Source organism: Lepus europaeus, chromosome X (genome assembly GCF_033115175.1).
Source record: "Lepus europaeus isolate LE1 chromosome X, mLepTim1.pri, whole genome shotgun sequence".
Taxonomy (NCBI): Eukaryota; Metazoa; Chordata; class Mammalia; order Lagomorpha; family Leporidae; genus Lepus; species Lepus europaeus.
Genome location: NC_084850.1, coordinates 51605229 through 51620638, shown reverse-complemented (window position 1 = coordinate 51620638; position 15410 = coordinate 51605229). Strand labels below are relative to the sequence as shown.

The following is a 15410-nucleotide window of genomic DNA, read 5'->3' as shown; positions in this document are numbered from 1 at the left end:
CCCAAGTCCTTGAGCCATTACCTGCTGCTTCCCAGGGTGCACATTACCAAGAAGCTGGAATTGGAAGTGTAGCCAGGACACGAATCCAAGCACTCCAATTTGGGATGCAGGCATCCCAAGTGGCATCTTAAATACTGAGCCAAACACCACCCTCCCAGACTATTTTTTGAAACCCATTTTCATGAATACCCTGTAAGCATGTTGGAAGTGATTATGTCAGTTGTGGAATGCACACACAGAGGAAATTGAACAACCAGTCGTTGCCCTTGAAGACCTTACAGTCTAGTGAGACAAAACATCAGCACATTAAATGGCATGAGAACAGTTATAAGGGAACAAATCAGTCAGTTCCAACTAATATACTCCAGCACAAATTGAATGCATGTGGCAACGTATGGATACTCAAGTAGCAGGGCTGAGCTAGACATTTTGGGCCCTGAAGGCAACATTTCAGAAAGGGTCCCCTTTTCTTTGTTAAGAGTGAAATAAACATCTCAGGCAATGCCAGGGCTACTTGAATGATATTAAGACTTCTAAAGAAAGAAAAAGGCGATAACTTCCAAGGAAAATTATTACTGATTTAGTTTTTCCTTTGTTCTCTGTGCCTGATATGTGATTTTTGTTGTTGTTGTTTTTGCAAGCCACAATTTCCCTGAGCATTGATCTCCCCGTTCTACGGACTGCAGATAACCAGAGGCAAGTGGTGGGTTGAAAGTTGGGAAATCTGAACTGGAATCTCAGATCTTTCATTTGCCACCCAGCTGTGCGACTTCGGATAATTCACCGAAGCCCAGCTCAGTTTCCTCTTGTGCACAAGGAGCAGGTTGAGCAGAACGGTTCACAAGTTGCCCACCAACTCACATTTCAGGCCTCAGTTCAGTTTCTTTGAGGACTGGAGAATGTTACTGGTATAATGAATACGAAAGTACTCTGGAAGCCATAAGGTACTGTACAGCTGTTAGGAATATCAACATTATCCAGTTCATGTACTACAAAGCCCTGCAACTTGCCTCCAAATGTCGAGGCTTAAAATACAAATGGGTACTGTCGGTAGTGCTTGTGTGGGCACTCGAGGATTCTGGGACTTCTTTCTTAACTATGGCTCATGGAATAAACACAAAGTGAAGTAGTCTGTCTCGGGCTCACCAAGGCACTAGCAGTGCTACTATGCCTTCTGAGCTCTTGGCCCAACTCCGAATCTTCGGCACTGCTGAAATTGGTGAAACTGTGGGCCCCTGTAAGTTTTCTTCAAGGCACTTAACGGTGGCAGTCCTTTCCTTGGGGCGTGGGAGCCCTCTTTGTGAAGGAAAGCAGATTTTTAATGGCTCTGCCAACCGCACACCGCACCCTAACGCCAAAGCATTGTCACTCCACTTGCCCCACTGTGGATCTGAGGCACGGCCCAAAGTCAGCAGTAGCACTGGAGGGCGTAATTTGCAAGACCAGGTCAGCCTGTGTCCTGCGCTCCAGATTAGGACCAGACCAGGTGCAAGGCACAGGCCCCTGTGCCAGAGGACTGGGCGCACGGGCTTCCAGGCAGGGGGGCGGAGGGTAGCCAGGGTCCTAGGCACGCGTGCGAGGGGTGGGGAGCTCGCAGGGGCTTCCAGGGCAGACAGGGGAGGAGGGGCGGGAGGAGTTGTGCGGCCCCTTTAAGACCCCAGCGCTCGCCTACCAAAGGAGGGGGGTGCAGTGGGGGCGCTGCGTGATGGGAAAGTCGCCGGCTGAGCCTCACACTTTCTCCCGGTGTTTTAACTTTCGGAGCCGGGGAGCACGAATAAAGCCGCGGCGCCGGGACGGAGAAGCCAGGCGTGCTTGCAGCGGCTGCGTGCTTACAGACTTCCCGCCAGCGCCGAGCGGCCAGCCCGGGGGCCAAGTGGGGAGCGGGCGGGCGGGCAGGTGGCCCTGGGCCGCCGCGCCCGCGCCTTGGCTCTGCCCCCGGGAGCGGAGCGAGCCGCGGCTCCCTCGTGGTGTGAGGGCGGTGATGTTTTTCCTCCCACCCACTTTTGAGTCCCCCCTCCCCCCTCGCGCGCACTCTAACTCTCGCCACAACCTGCGAGCCCCAGACCTCGGAGGAGCGCCCCGGGGAGCTCGGAGCGCGTGCACGCGTGGCAGACGGAGGAGGCCAGTGCCCAGGTCAGTGAGCTGTGCCCGGAGCCCGCTTCTCCCGCCTCCCTTCCCAGCCTTTGCACAGGTGGGGTGGCTTACTGTTGGTCGGAGCTGTCTCTGGAAGTTCCCCCCCTTACCTGCCATCCCAACCCGGTGAACGGTCCAGCTGCTAGAGGCTAGGATGGAGTTAGGGCACAGGGCGCCTGACCTTAGCAGCTTGGGGTCCCTGGATTTGAACTCACCACTCACCACTCCCCGCTCAGGCCTGCATTTCGCTATGCTCTGGAGCTTCTAAGGGCCGTTGAGTGCTCTCAGCCAAGCTACCTAAGGGACTCTGCAGTTGCCTTAATTATCGCATGTGTCCCGGAGCCTGTTTTCTCATTTACGGAAGTGCCCAGGTCCAGTGGCTGATGAATACGTGAAACAGGGTGGGCAGGAGGCGGTTCTCTTCTCCTCTGGACATCTGTCCCGCTTTCTGGCCCCGACCGCTTGGGGTCAGAGTTTGAGACATTACGCCCAGGAAGCAACATGGGCTTGCCCCGAGTACAGGGCCTCCCATTCCCTCCCTGCCATGCCACCGACTAAAGTCACTTGAATTCTCTGGCCCCACTCCACACACCCCCACCCTGTGTGCCGGGGGTGGGCCAATTTTGAAGGTGGAATGAAATGAAATGAAATGAAATGAAATGAAATGATAGATATGAAGGTGTTTTTGCAAGCCAAGTGCAAGGCATTGTCAATCATAAGTAGCAACGAAAACGTTGTCTCTGACAAGGGCTACGCTGGGCTAAAACTGCCATTTTTCAGTGGCAATCCACCACTGGATTAATTGAGTTTTTCTCTTTGGGTGGGAGAGCAGGGAGAGGATTTCAACTGATGGACAAGGGCCTGAGACGCCAGTGCCTTTCTTATTGTTTGTCAGAAAGAAAATTGCTACCCTAGGGTCTGTCCCGCAGATGATAATGAATGTGAGATTACAAGGTCAGTGAAGCCTCTCCGGAGGATTAAAGAGACACTGTGGGGCGTGAAGAACTGGCTGACTTGTGGTCATCCCGTTGCCTTCCTTTGGGGTTGCCTCTGGTTCTCTTCTACCCAGGAGACCTGTTCTTAGGGTGGGCTCCTGACACTTGATGGCCCAGGTTACCTTGTGGTTACTTCTGGGCAAGGAGCAGCTGGTCCCTTTGCTTGATACAGACAAACAATGTGAATGTGTGTTTCTTAGAGACACCTTAATCAATACCTTGCTCCTGGTATCTGACCTAGTTCTTGTTCTCCAGTAACGCACCCTTACCCTCCCATCCCACCCTTCCCTCACCCCCAGAGTTAGTTGCAGGTTTTTGTTTTCTTTGTTACTTTCTGGTTGGGTCCTGGATGCTCCCCAAACATATCATTGACTGCATTTCTAAGGAACCTGTAGAAGAGCCAGTGCAAGTTCAATGGCACAACAGCCTGTGTGAAGCAGACAGAGAGTTAATGCAGAAATAACTCCAGTTAACTGGGTCAAAGTATAATTTGAAAAATTAAGGACAGTTTGGCTCTTTGCAAGAATAAGAGTCGGCATGTTTGCTGAGCAATGCTTGCTTGTGTTTACTGCTGCAGTCCCAACAAATGTCTTGAGCCACCCCGCTCCCCCAAAAGAAAAAGAAATTGAATGGAGGGGGGCCTGGGGAGGGAATTCTTCTGAGTTGATATTTCTGCACAGAATGCAAAGGCAGGACTTCAGGATCTTATACATTAAAAGTGAATATTTACCAAGTGATGCATTTTCTGATCTTCTCCATCACTGTTTGGGAGGCCACACAGATGACAGGAACGCCAAAAGAGATTAATTGCTCTCTAGTCACCAACTTTTCTATTTGCTCATAACATGAGTTGGGTCCCAAGAAAAGCAAAAAAAAATTCTATGAGCCATTTTCTTGCCAGCTTGAGTTATGAAGCAATGCTACTGTTCACCAAAATCACCCAGCTATTGTACAAGAAAAACAGCCCTGTTGCTTCTTGCATGGGGAGACCCAAAAACCATGGTTTAAAAAACAAAAACTTCCCTGAGATCCATTATATGAGTGTGATGAATTGGATTTCAGCAGTTAAAAATCCTTCTCTTTGGAGCCGTGGGGGATAAGCTTATTAGAGGAGGCGTAGGAAGAACCTCACTGAGGTGGGTAGCTGTGTTAAACTCTTACTGGAAATGATTTGCTCCGAGGGACCCTGGTAGCTCTCAGGGGACAGAGACGTTCTGAGTGATTGCAAGTGGAGCATAACCTCACAGAAGGGACCAAGATATCAGAATCCAGGTCTTTGGAAGGCTAGAAATATGTCCTAGGAAAATTTGATCCTGTTTTAAAGAGCAAGGAGGGGTTAGAGGAAGAAGGCAAACGTGTTCTGCAAATGCTGTCTGATAGCACAAATTATTCTCTATGCTTAGTTTGTTCTTCGGTTACGTGTTCATAATTTGAAACAATGCTTTTTGAATGATCCAGGCAACTTCATAGCATTTCAAGTAGGAGCTGTGGCCTCTACTTCAGAACTCAGAGATATTCAGTTCTCCAAAATGATCATCTTGCATCCCTTTGAGTTCTTCGTGCTCAATATTTAGGTTGAACTCTGAAATGATCAGTGAGTTCAGTTCCTATCGCAGGTTAACCCCAGATTGAAGGTTGTATTTCTAGAATTTTTAAATATTTTCAAATCACCCATTGGAGGAGCTTTGCAGACTCTGAAGTCTATAGAAATGATTTGTGACTGTATTTGAGTTTTAGCAAGCTTTCCATGTTCTAAGGCTCAAATGGTTTAAGATTTCCAGCCTTAAATTGGAAATGCCAATCTCATATTTTAAAGAATTGCTGTTGCTTTAATGGTCTTTTCCATGGTGGTGCAAGGTGAACAAATTGCCTATTTAAATTTGCCTAATTCCCCTGTAAATGGCCCATTTGAATTTTTCCATTTCACAATGGACTTCATTGGGAAGGAGTATGAGCCATTCTAGCTAAGCAGTAAAACTTTTCAGGTGTTTAAATGCATCCATTTGCTAATTGCACCTATCTTTTCCAACAGAAGTAGTCAAACTGAAGATCCTGATAGATGTCACAGATGTCACTACAGAAACATTGATCAATTTGTATTTCGTCCCTGAAGGATTAATGATAGCAGTAGTTCTGAAGCTCAGATTTTCATTTGAGAAATTGCTTAGATCTCATGTCTATTACTTTTACCTTGTTTGCCAAAATACCCCTTTTGCAAACTCTTGTTTCCCTTTTCTCCAAAAGAATATCTCTTAAGAAATCAACTTTTATTCCCTTAGAAAGGAGGATTTCAAAATTTAATTTTTGTTTTCCTCTTACGCCTGTAAGGATTTTTGCCTCAGCTCAGCGTTGGATAGGAATGCATGCTCATTCACTTGAATTTTCTCCCACAGTATTTGCTAGTCAGGAGAGGCAAGTCCTTTTTTTATGCAGGCAAACAATGCTTGCACTTATGTAAATTCCTTGGCATTTTTTTTCCAGCAAGTTAGAAGCCTAAGCATCAGTGATCTCCATCAGTTCCAGGGGATCTGTTTTAAGTCTTTCTCCTGCTTTTTTTCCTCCGACAGCTTGAGTACACCGGGCCTGGAAGGTTCTGAACTGAGTTTTACAGTGCTCCAAACAAGAAAAAAGTGGAAAATGGGAGGCATGAAATATATTATTTCCTTGTTCTTGTTCTTTCTATTCCTAGAAGGAAGCAAAACAGAGCAAGTCAAACGTAAGTATCTTGAATTTAAAAATAATATAGTTGCTTATAATTTCTTTGAAAATGTGGTTATAATCTGTAGGAACTGTGATTTAGCCCAAATGTGGTCATACAATTATTCTATGAGAAAAAAGTGAATGTCACTGGTTTATGTATGAGTTGATAAAAGAATGAGAGCTTTGAATCGGGCCAACCAAATTTAGTACTGTTTTTCTGATTATCATATAGTCTTCATCTCATAGAACACATGACACATTAGCCTCTTTTCCCTTTCCTGTTCTAAACTGTACAAATCTCATTCCATTTTACGTAACTCTAGAAATATCTGACAGATGAGCTGGATTTTTTCCCAAATTTCAGACTCTTCAGCAAAGGTTTTCAGTTTATGAAAAAGAATAACACAGAAAAGGAAAAAAAAAAAAAGGAAAAGAAAGCAGGCTCCTCCTATTCCCTTATGCTGAAAAACAAAGAAGGAAGAAACCTTCACATGAGCTGGATTCAGATGAAAAAATCCTTTGAGGAAATTGAGATTCCAGGGACTGTTAGCAAATTGGATGCCATTTATTGAAAGGAACGTCCCTGCAAAGCCAGGGAATATTTCTAGAAAGTCAGCGATCCGTGTGATGGGCTAACACTTTGGAGAAAGCAGAGGGTGGCGGTACGGGGTACGGGGATAATTAAGCCTCCTTGCCACCACATTTGGGAGATTTATGAGTGACCATTGCCATCTCTGTTCTTGTTAGAAGCTTTCTGCTGCCTTTACACAGTGTGGGCCTTACCTTCTTTGGGCCACTTGTGCTCCCTCTGAGGTAGACGCTTGCTCTGAATTTGCAGGAAAAGCTGTAGCTCTAGTTCCCATTTTTGGCTGCATCAAAAGAAGCACAAAGTGGAATGGGTCCAAGAGGAGCATTCTCTGCTCCACTGAACTTATTCATGAGAAGGAGCTGTGAAAATATTCTTGGTAGGAGCCGAAGCAGCATCTGAAGCCCATCACTTAAACATTTATCTCCTTTATCAGCATAAGTTCAATATATCTGGCAGAAGGCTTGCTGACAAGGAGAACGGTGCCAAGGCTATTGCATCGTTAAGTGAGTTTCTGTCCCACCACAATTTTCATAGCAAACTTACTCTTCTTCCTAGGAGAAATAGTGCTTTTGATTAGGCTTTTAAGCATGAGTGATCTGTGGTGATATCTCGTATGATTGGGACACAAAAGGAAGTTTAGCAGGGCATGATCTCAGCAAGGAAGCTTGGATCAGCCTCTCCCTGTGTGTTTCTCAAACTACCTTCTTTTCCTTTCACTTATGTGTGAGTACTCACGTGGTCCATCTCAGAACCCTTCTCTTCCAGAAGTCCTCCTTGAATTGAGTGGATGTGATAGAAACATTGTCCATTCATTCTCAACTCAGCTCACAAATCAGCTAAGTTTAAAAATCATTCCTACCTTAGAAAGAGACTTCTGTTATTATCAGTTAACACATGGTCTCATGGGGAATGGGGTTGTAGCTGGCAAAAGACCATCTCCTTCTGTAGGCCTTCCATATTTATGAAAAATTGAGGAATATGGTCCATGAGAGTTCGAGCTTAGTTGGCAATCCAGAGAAAGATGCTACTTGAAAAAATGTATAGACCCCAAACTACTACTGTTTACTATTTCCTTGTGTCTATGAATTTGTCCCAAGCCCTTTTGATATTCAGTTGGTGTCAGAGTGATTATATAACAGATGGCCTTGAGCACCAGTTCTTGTCCTAGTGTTTCCGTTTTAATGTCATGAGCCAATGAGCATCATTCTGTGTGGCTTTGTCCAAGCTAGCTGCCTCAGAGACATGCAAAGTTACATGCAATGGAGAAACCTCAAATCATACACCCTATCTATATTGTTTGATACACACACATACATGTACAGACACACACAATATGTATGCACAGAGATTTATATTGCACTCCCTACAGTGAAAAGTGATTACATAAATGATCCAAGTAATGTAACATCATGTTACTGTTAAAAACACTATAAAACACTGTTTATTGAAAAATTAGTAGCCCTGGAAAATCCTTGGGTTAACTTATCTTTAAATTTATTAAATTATAAAGTTAATGCATGCTCACTATACAAAATGATAAGAAAATATCTCAGCCGGCGCCGCGGCTCACTAGGCCAATCCTCCGCCTTGCGGCGCCGGCACACCGGGTTCTAGTCCCGGTTGGGGCACCGATCCTGTCCCGGTTGCCCCTCTTCCAGGCCAGCTCTCTGCTGTGGCCAGGGAGTGCAGTGGAGGATGGCCCAAGTCCTTGGGCCCTGCACCCCATGGGAGACCAGGAGAAGCACCTGGCTCCTGCCATTGGATCAGCACGGTGCGCCGGCTGCAGCGCGCCTACCGTGGCGGCCATTGGAAGGTGAACCAATGGCAAAGGAAGACCTTTCTCTCTGTCTCTCTCTCACTGTCCACTCTGCCTGTCTAAAAATAAAAAATAAATTTTTTTTTAAAAAAGAAAATATCTAAAGAACACATAGCCCTTAACTTCCATTCCACACTCCAGGGATAACTGTTATTAATTCCAAACTCTTCTCTGCATTATAAAATCATATATATATATATATATGTATGTATGTAGAGTTCTTTCTTTTGTATTTTACAAAGATGAGAGATCATATATATTTTCAGTAACCTGCTTTTACTCAACAGTGTGTCCAAGACATCATTCTGTGTCAGAGTATTGCAATGTAACAGTGCTATGGTCTTTCTAAGGCTTGCATAATTTCCAGTTGCAAAAGTGTGCCACAATTTATTTAACCAGTCTCTATTTGTAGATATTTAGGTTGCTTCCAGTTCTTGAGGCATTAACAAACACCATAGGCACTTATGCAAGTATTTGTGAAGAATTGTTAGTAAAGGTATATGTTTAGTTTTAATCTTGGTAAGTATTGCCAAATTACCCTTAAAATAAGTTGTATTAATTTGTACTCCCACCATCTGTATATGAGTACTGATTTCCAATTTCTTTACCAAGAGTATTATTCATGTTTATATGTTTAGATCACTTTAATTATATTTCAGCTTTGATTTGATATTTTCCTGTTACTGGAACAGCTTTTCAATTACTTTTTAGTTCAATTGTATTTGTTCAGTGAATTGACTGTTTTTCAGGTGGGTTACTTGACTTATGAGTTTAAAAGCTTATTTATTAGCCTTTGTTACTTCAAATTTTGTTATTTACCTTTCACAGTTCAAATATTACTTTCCCAGTCTAAGATTTGTTTTAAATTTTAAGTTGTATCTTCCTGTACACAAGTTGTAAGTTTATGTAGTCAGATCCATCATTAATTTTCTTTATGCCTCTGGACCTCTTCTTATTCATAGGAAGGTCTTTCCCATCCTATAGTCTTATATTTTCTTCTGCTGCCATAATTTAGGGTTTTACCCATAGTTTCTATTCTATTGGAAATTTATGTTCATGTACAGTGTACAACTTAGGAAGAATTTTTTAAATCTCTGGGTGGTAGGTTTATGAATGTTATTTTGTTCGTCCTTTTGCTTCTTCCATCTATTCCAAAAGTTTTACAGTTGGCAAGTATTACTTTGATAATAGGGGAAAAGTCTTTAAAGTAAAAGGAAATCTTATTTCCTACATTTTTACTGTCCAATTCTAGAAAAGCCCAAGTATGAGAATAGATGAAGGGAAAAGAGAATTTTCTTCTTTAATAAAAATAACTGGGAAAACTTGAAGAGACCTATAAGTTTAGGAGTAATAAACCTATCTTTACTGTCTGATACCATTTAACCCAAGTAAATCAAAGTTTCTGATCTTTCAAGGGTTAGTTAGAATATTGGTCTCCAGGTTAAGGAGGGTGTTCTGTAGTCTGTTTGCTCTCCTTTTTGGGACACCAGAGTGGAACTGGCTGGGGGAGGGTGCCATTAGAGTCGAAGATGCTCATTCAATTAGTGTAAAAATCTGAAGAGGTCTGTAGAAAGTGCTTTATTAGCAGAAGGCTCTTTTCACAAGGAATGGTGAAGGTGGGTGCTGCCACTTGCTGGTAACTAATTAGCCATAGTTAACAGTTGCTCTCACAACAGAAAAGACAGGCTCAGGAGACCAGGAAAAACTGATAGTGCATTGCAATGAATGAACGAGTCTTTGTTGCTTATTTGAAAGTTTGTTACTGTCCAGCATCAGCAAGGTTTGAGGTGTTTAGCCTGGAAAGGGTCTTTCTGTAACTCCATTATGCTCTGTTGTTAAAGTTGTAGTCAGCGAGGCCAGGAAGCTCTTTTGAAGTTCAAAGGAGCGTAACATTCACAGCATAATATTCATGCAAATATGGGTCAAAGAGGCTGAAGAGTTTGCCCATTTTGGCAGTTTTAACTTTGGTAATGAACTATTGATCAAAGAGAGGTTGAAGAATTGTTAATAATATTCAATTATATATTTCTAATGGACCAGCCTATGCCAAGTCTGGCAAAGGTTCTGGGGAGAGAAATTGTTCTTGTATTTCATGGGATCCATTCCTGATTTAGAAAGTAAGTTAACTAGATCTTCAAAGGATTAGATTCACATTCACTTTTCTCCCCAGGAGAAAAGCTTCTAGTCTTCATACTTGGCTGAAAGTGGGCCTCTGGGCATCTCATGAAAGGCAAGCCACCAAAAGGTTGGAGGGAGGGACAGAGACACTAAGAAAGTTTGAGACATATGAAGTGCGGCCTTATAGAGCCCACCCAGAGCCTTTGTGTCAATTGTGAAAGCCAGCCAGAAATTCATGATTTTTCCTCCTCCAAATTCTTGCTTGGACATTTGAGGTGAGTTTTGGATCGTGAAAAAGCAGCCAGCAAAAGAGCTGATCTAATTACATCTTGCAGGTTTTAGTAGGTGGAAATAGAAGGAAGTAAGAATACCTTAAAATTGGATAGCTTAATTTTTCAAAGTATACTCTTAATTAATTTTTAATGTGGAGGTAGGCAGTGGGGTTTGAGACCATGAGGTTAACCTAGATCCACTCCTCAGCTCCAGAACTGACTTAGATACCTTGAGAATGTTACTTAGCTTCCCAGCTTTGGTTTTCTTATCAGCACAGTGGGACTATAATAGCGTGATGAGTGTCAATATGGTCATCTGAAGAATGAAAGAGATTGAATACACTCGGTGCTTTGCACGGTGGCTGACACATAGTTTTTAGTGAGTTGTAGCCATTAGAGCCACTCTCTTGCAAGCCAAATTGACATTATCCTCTTTATTTTAAGATGTGAAACTTGAAACATAATGGAGTCCAGTGACTTTGTGCAAGGACAGAGAGCAAGTCCCAGCTAGAGCCAGAACTAAGCCCCACGTCTCTAACTTCAGTGTTCTGTTTACTACGCAAGTCAGCCTCTGGTAGTTTTCTGAGGAAGCCTATTGAGTTCATTCCCCTGAACAGAAGCCCAGTTCCTTACACATGGCCCTCACTTAATACATAAGAGATGATCCAAGTGAATTAATAATGAACTTTGTAACCAGAATTCCTAAGAGAGGCAGAATACTAGTTGGTAGTTTAAAGATTGAGACTAGGACTAAAATTAATCAGGAACCTAAGTAAGCTAAGCCAAAGGAAAGTTGTGAGGAAGGTTAAAAATATGTGCCTTTATGTCCATGCTTCTTGGATTTCCCTGACTTCTCAGTAGGATTGGAATGTCCTCATTGTTTAATGGCAAGAGGGCTACGCTTAAAGTCAAGAGACCTGGCTTCTAGTCAGTTTTCTGTTGCTTGCTCTGTGGTATTGGTTAAGTCATTCATATTCTTTGAAGTACAGATTGATTGCTATGAGCTGAGAACAATTCTTACTATATGGACTGAGAACTAAAGGACAACAGAATAGGGTCTAGGGAGGTAGGATAAGGGAAACCAAGACCCTGATTTGCAGATGGCTTTGATTTCCAATATCATCACTGATTCATTACAAAGAGTATTTTATTCATTTAAGATTTATAGCCTGCTTGCTTCTAGAAAGATTGGATATAGGTTAAAGATGAAAGAATACATGCAAGATAATGTTTTTAAAGAGGTCATCTGAAGAAAGTTGGTGAAGTAGATGTTTTTAACATCTGGTTTGGTAGATTACAGCATTCACACTCTTAATTTGACTTCTGCTTCCTGAAAGGATAAAAAAGTGAAACTTTGGGCTTGTTGGCAAAAGAAAATTTACAATTTCATTTACAGAGATTATTCCCACTTCCCCCCACCACCACTCAAGTAGTATTGCTCATGGGATGTTTGAATTAGGCACATCTGGGTGGTACAAGGAGACCACCTGTGACCTTGGTTTCATAGAAGAAAGAAGGATTGTCTGCTTGCATTTCTTTGTTGACCCTCTGTAAAGGAAGACGGCAACTATTAAATTATAACTCAATAAAGGTTTCTCTGTATGTAGTAAGGGAATGTGGTTCAGATACTTTGCCATTGGATGACCTAAGTTACTTGGAGGCTATAACATGGAAATGTAAAACAAATGATTATTTAATATGGTTACTAGGTTGGATTGTCAACTATCAGATGTCCTAAGCAAGCTCTATATTAATTTTTTTCTGATTTAAAAATAAATGTTCATTGTTAAATACACAAAATGTACATGAAAGTCAAGAAAAATAAAAATCAGCCATATTCGGAACATGTATAGATATGTATAGTTATTTGGTATAGATAATTCTAAGAGGAACTATATGAATATATTATCTTAAAAAATGAAGCTCTGATTTGTGGCCAATTTGGATTAGGGTTTATGTCAGTTCACAATTGGAATCCCTGAAATGCACCTGTAGTGAAGTGAATGAGTGGAGAATGCAAATCTGATTTTGTTGTGAAAAGTTCAAGAGCCCCGCTTGTGTTCCTGACCAAACAGAAAGTCTCCTTTAACAAGACTTGTTCAGCTGAAGTGCTGATAGGAAGAACAGTTTGTTTTATTGAATGAGAGCTTTGATTTTTGCCCAAAGTCCTATGCCATGTGACATGGAAGAGATGATTTGAGTCAGAAAAAAAATATTCAGGTCAGGTTTCACCAGCCAAGCAGCCTTTCTATAAAAGGATCTCCCCATGGTCTCATAGTAAGGACTAATGAGAATACCATGAACTCCCAGTTATCCATGCAGATGGGAGATAGAAGGACACAATGAACTAAAATTTCATGGAAAAATCTCCAGTTCTCATCTTAGCCCAATGGTGTCATCTTGCTTTACTGTCAAACCTCTGAATTATAGACCTTTTTCTTCCCATTGAACTTTCTCACCTGCTAGTAGGAAGTGAAATAGCCACAAGGCAAGTAGTGGCAAATCCATGCAGTGAATAAGACACTAACTATATATGAAGCTGAATTAATTTTGAGCAAAAATATCCAGCAAATAGGAATAAGATAATTAACTCCTGGTTGAAGGAATAAGCTGTATATACAAGGTGAGGATTTGGCTTCTTCCAGACTTTCATTTTCCCTGGCTTCAACGGTCTGTAAATGAAGTCCTAAAGTCCTGGGGAAACCTGACACAGTCTTCAACTTTAGAAATCCAAATGTCTGACAAACAAGAGAATCCCCTTTACCATAGCTACTATATGTTGCCCTTCCCACATTCTGCTTCAGTTTGATAAATGACGGGAGAGAAGTACTTAGGCATTATTATTTTTTTTACTGTTCTTGAAGACTTTCTTTTTAAGAAATAAAGAATTAAAAAGGAATTTGTTTACTTGATGTGTCCACTCACATAATGAGCACAGATTCATCTCTCCCTTTCCACTGACCGTATGTGTTATAATAGAATAAATATTATTGTAAAACTGACATGATGATGTGTCTATAGCAATAACTCTTATCAAAAACAGTTCATGGGAATGTTTCCTTGCTTTTGGATTGGTGATGAAGCTATTGACCTATTGGCCTAATCCTGGGAGCTGAGAAGTAATGATCGGGCAAAACATTGATGGCATAGTGGCACATCTCTGATGTTGTTTACTTTTTTCTCATCATTTTTCTTGTTAACAGGGTCCTTTAAAGTAGCAGGAATTTCTGCCTCTAATTAGGGCCAGTTGAACCATTTGAAAAATAGCTATAATGATGCAGGTTGAACATCTAGCTCACATGCTAGTTGAAATTCCTTTGGGACCAAATTCTACTCTTAGACCTCATTAGTAATAAGTCACACATTTGCCAGTTAGTATCTCCCAGTTCTTGTCCATGATGATTTCCTGAGACTTAGGTCTGGTTGAATATACTGTGTAACATTAAATTTTCTTCTGTGTGATGTCAACACCTTTCAAAAAGTTCAAGTTTATATGCATATGCTGCAACTGACTTTATCATAGCTTTTGAAAATTGATAATTGTCCAGTATATTCATAAAAAAGTAGTATAATTGTGCTAACCACTCAACCTTGGGCAACCATGCTAAAACATGTCTTAGGGATTACGTATCTGCTTTTGTAATGTGCTTGAAAAAATCATCATTGTCAGTAATTTCAGGAGCATTGTTTAAGAGCACCAGTGACATTAGAGTTTACCTCCTTATCTGCATCCAGTTCCTAAAGTTGAACATTCTGGGAGTTGTGGATATTTGTCTTGGGCGTAATTGCACACATCCCATATCACTGAGATAGTAAGACCAATATACTGAATGAAATACCATTATATATTACTTTTAGGATCAGATTTATATCAGCAGTTAGTGTTTGAGTAAGATACTTGCATCCTCAAAAAGCATAGTTTAAGAGACATGTAAGTATATATGAGGAAAGTGCTGTTAACTTTAAAGAGAATGAAAAAGACCACTTAGATGGAATATTCTTGTCTTCCAAACAAGATTTCAAAGTGTTCGAGAGCATGAGCACTATTTTATACTTTATACTTTTTGTCACTGATACAGATACAAATAATGCAAAATAATGTCTGTGCCAACTATACTATTTTATATAGTCCACCTTTAGTTTGACTTAACTTCAGTATAAACAATGTTGGTTCTTTAAAAAGTGATCAACCTTTTTCTCTGCCTCTCTCTCTCACTGTCTAACTCTATCTGTCAAATTAATAAATAAATAAATAGTGATAAAAGCTGTGTTCCACAGGTAGAGCACAAGGACAATTTGAGAAAAGTTTAAGCAGCAATATGCGGAAATCCTGTACATTCCAAATCCTGAAAGTAGGTGACCTGTACCTTACCAACTACATAGCAGGAGAGGCAGAATTATGTAATGGTCTTAGTCTTTGGTTCTTAAGCCAGACAACTTAGGTTTGAATCCCAGCTCCACACATTGACTAGTCATGCCAACTTGGGCAAAATACCAAATTTCTCTGTGCTTCAGATTATTCATTTACAAATGGAGGCTAAGTGTAGCCTAAGGAATAGGGTTGTTGTGAGAATTTAGTGAATTTGTATACATAAAACCCTTAGACAGAGCCTGGCTCTTAGGGAGTGCTTAACAAATATTAGTTGTTATTTTTGTTATTGTTATGACTGTTCTCAACTGGCTTTATGTTTTTAAGGAATCCTGGGTGTTCCTTCCCCCACATATTATTTACCTCCAGGGTTTTGAGTCAAACTTGGAGCAGCAAAATTAAGATCACTCAGTTTATA

General features: G+C 41.4%; 1 protein-coding gene across 7 annotated transcripts in view; it reads left to right on the top strand.

Annotated features, from left to right (window-relative positions):
- The first annotated feature begins 1918 nt into the window (after window positions 1–1918).
- Window positions 1919–15410, top strand: part of CHRDL1 (chordin like 1) — a 134381-nt gene continuing 120889 nt past the window's right edge. For 5 of the 7 annotated variants that reach the window (XM_062183998.1, XM_062183995.1, XM_062183996.1 and 2 more), the window contains exons 1-2: window positions 1919–2133; window positions 5696–5844. In XM_062183998.1, coding sequence (XP_062039982.1) covers window positions 1982–2133; window positions 5696–5844 — 301 coding nt within the window. In that variant the 5' untranslated portion in view covers window positions 1919–1981. The remainder of the gene's footprint in view (window positions 2134–5695; window positions 5845–15410) is intronic. The other 2 variants (XM_062183999.1, XM_062184000.1) reach the window with 2 other exon arrangements.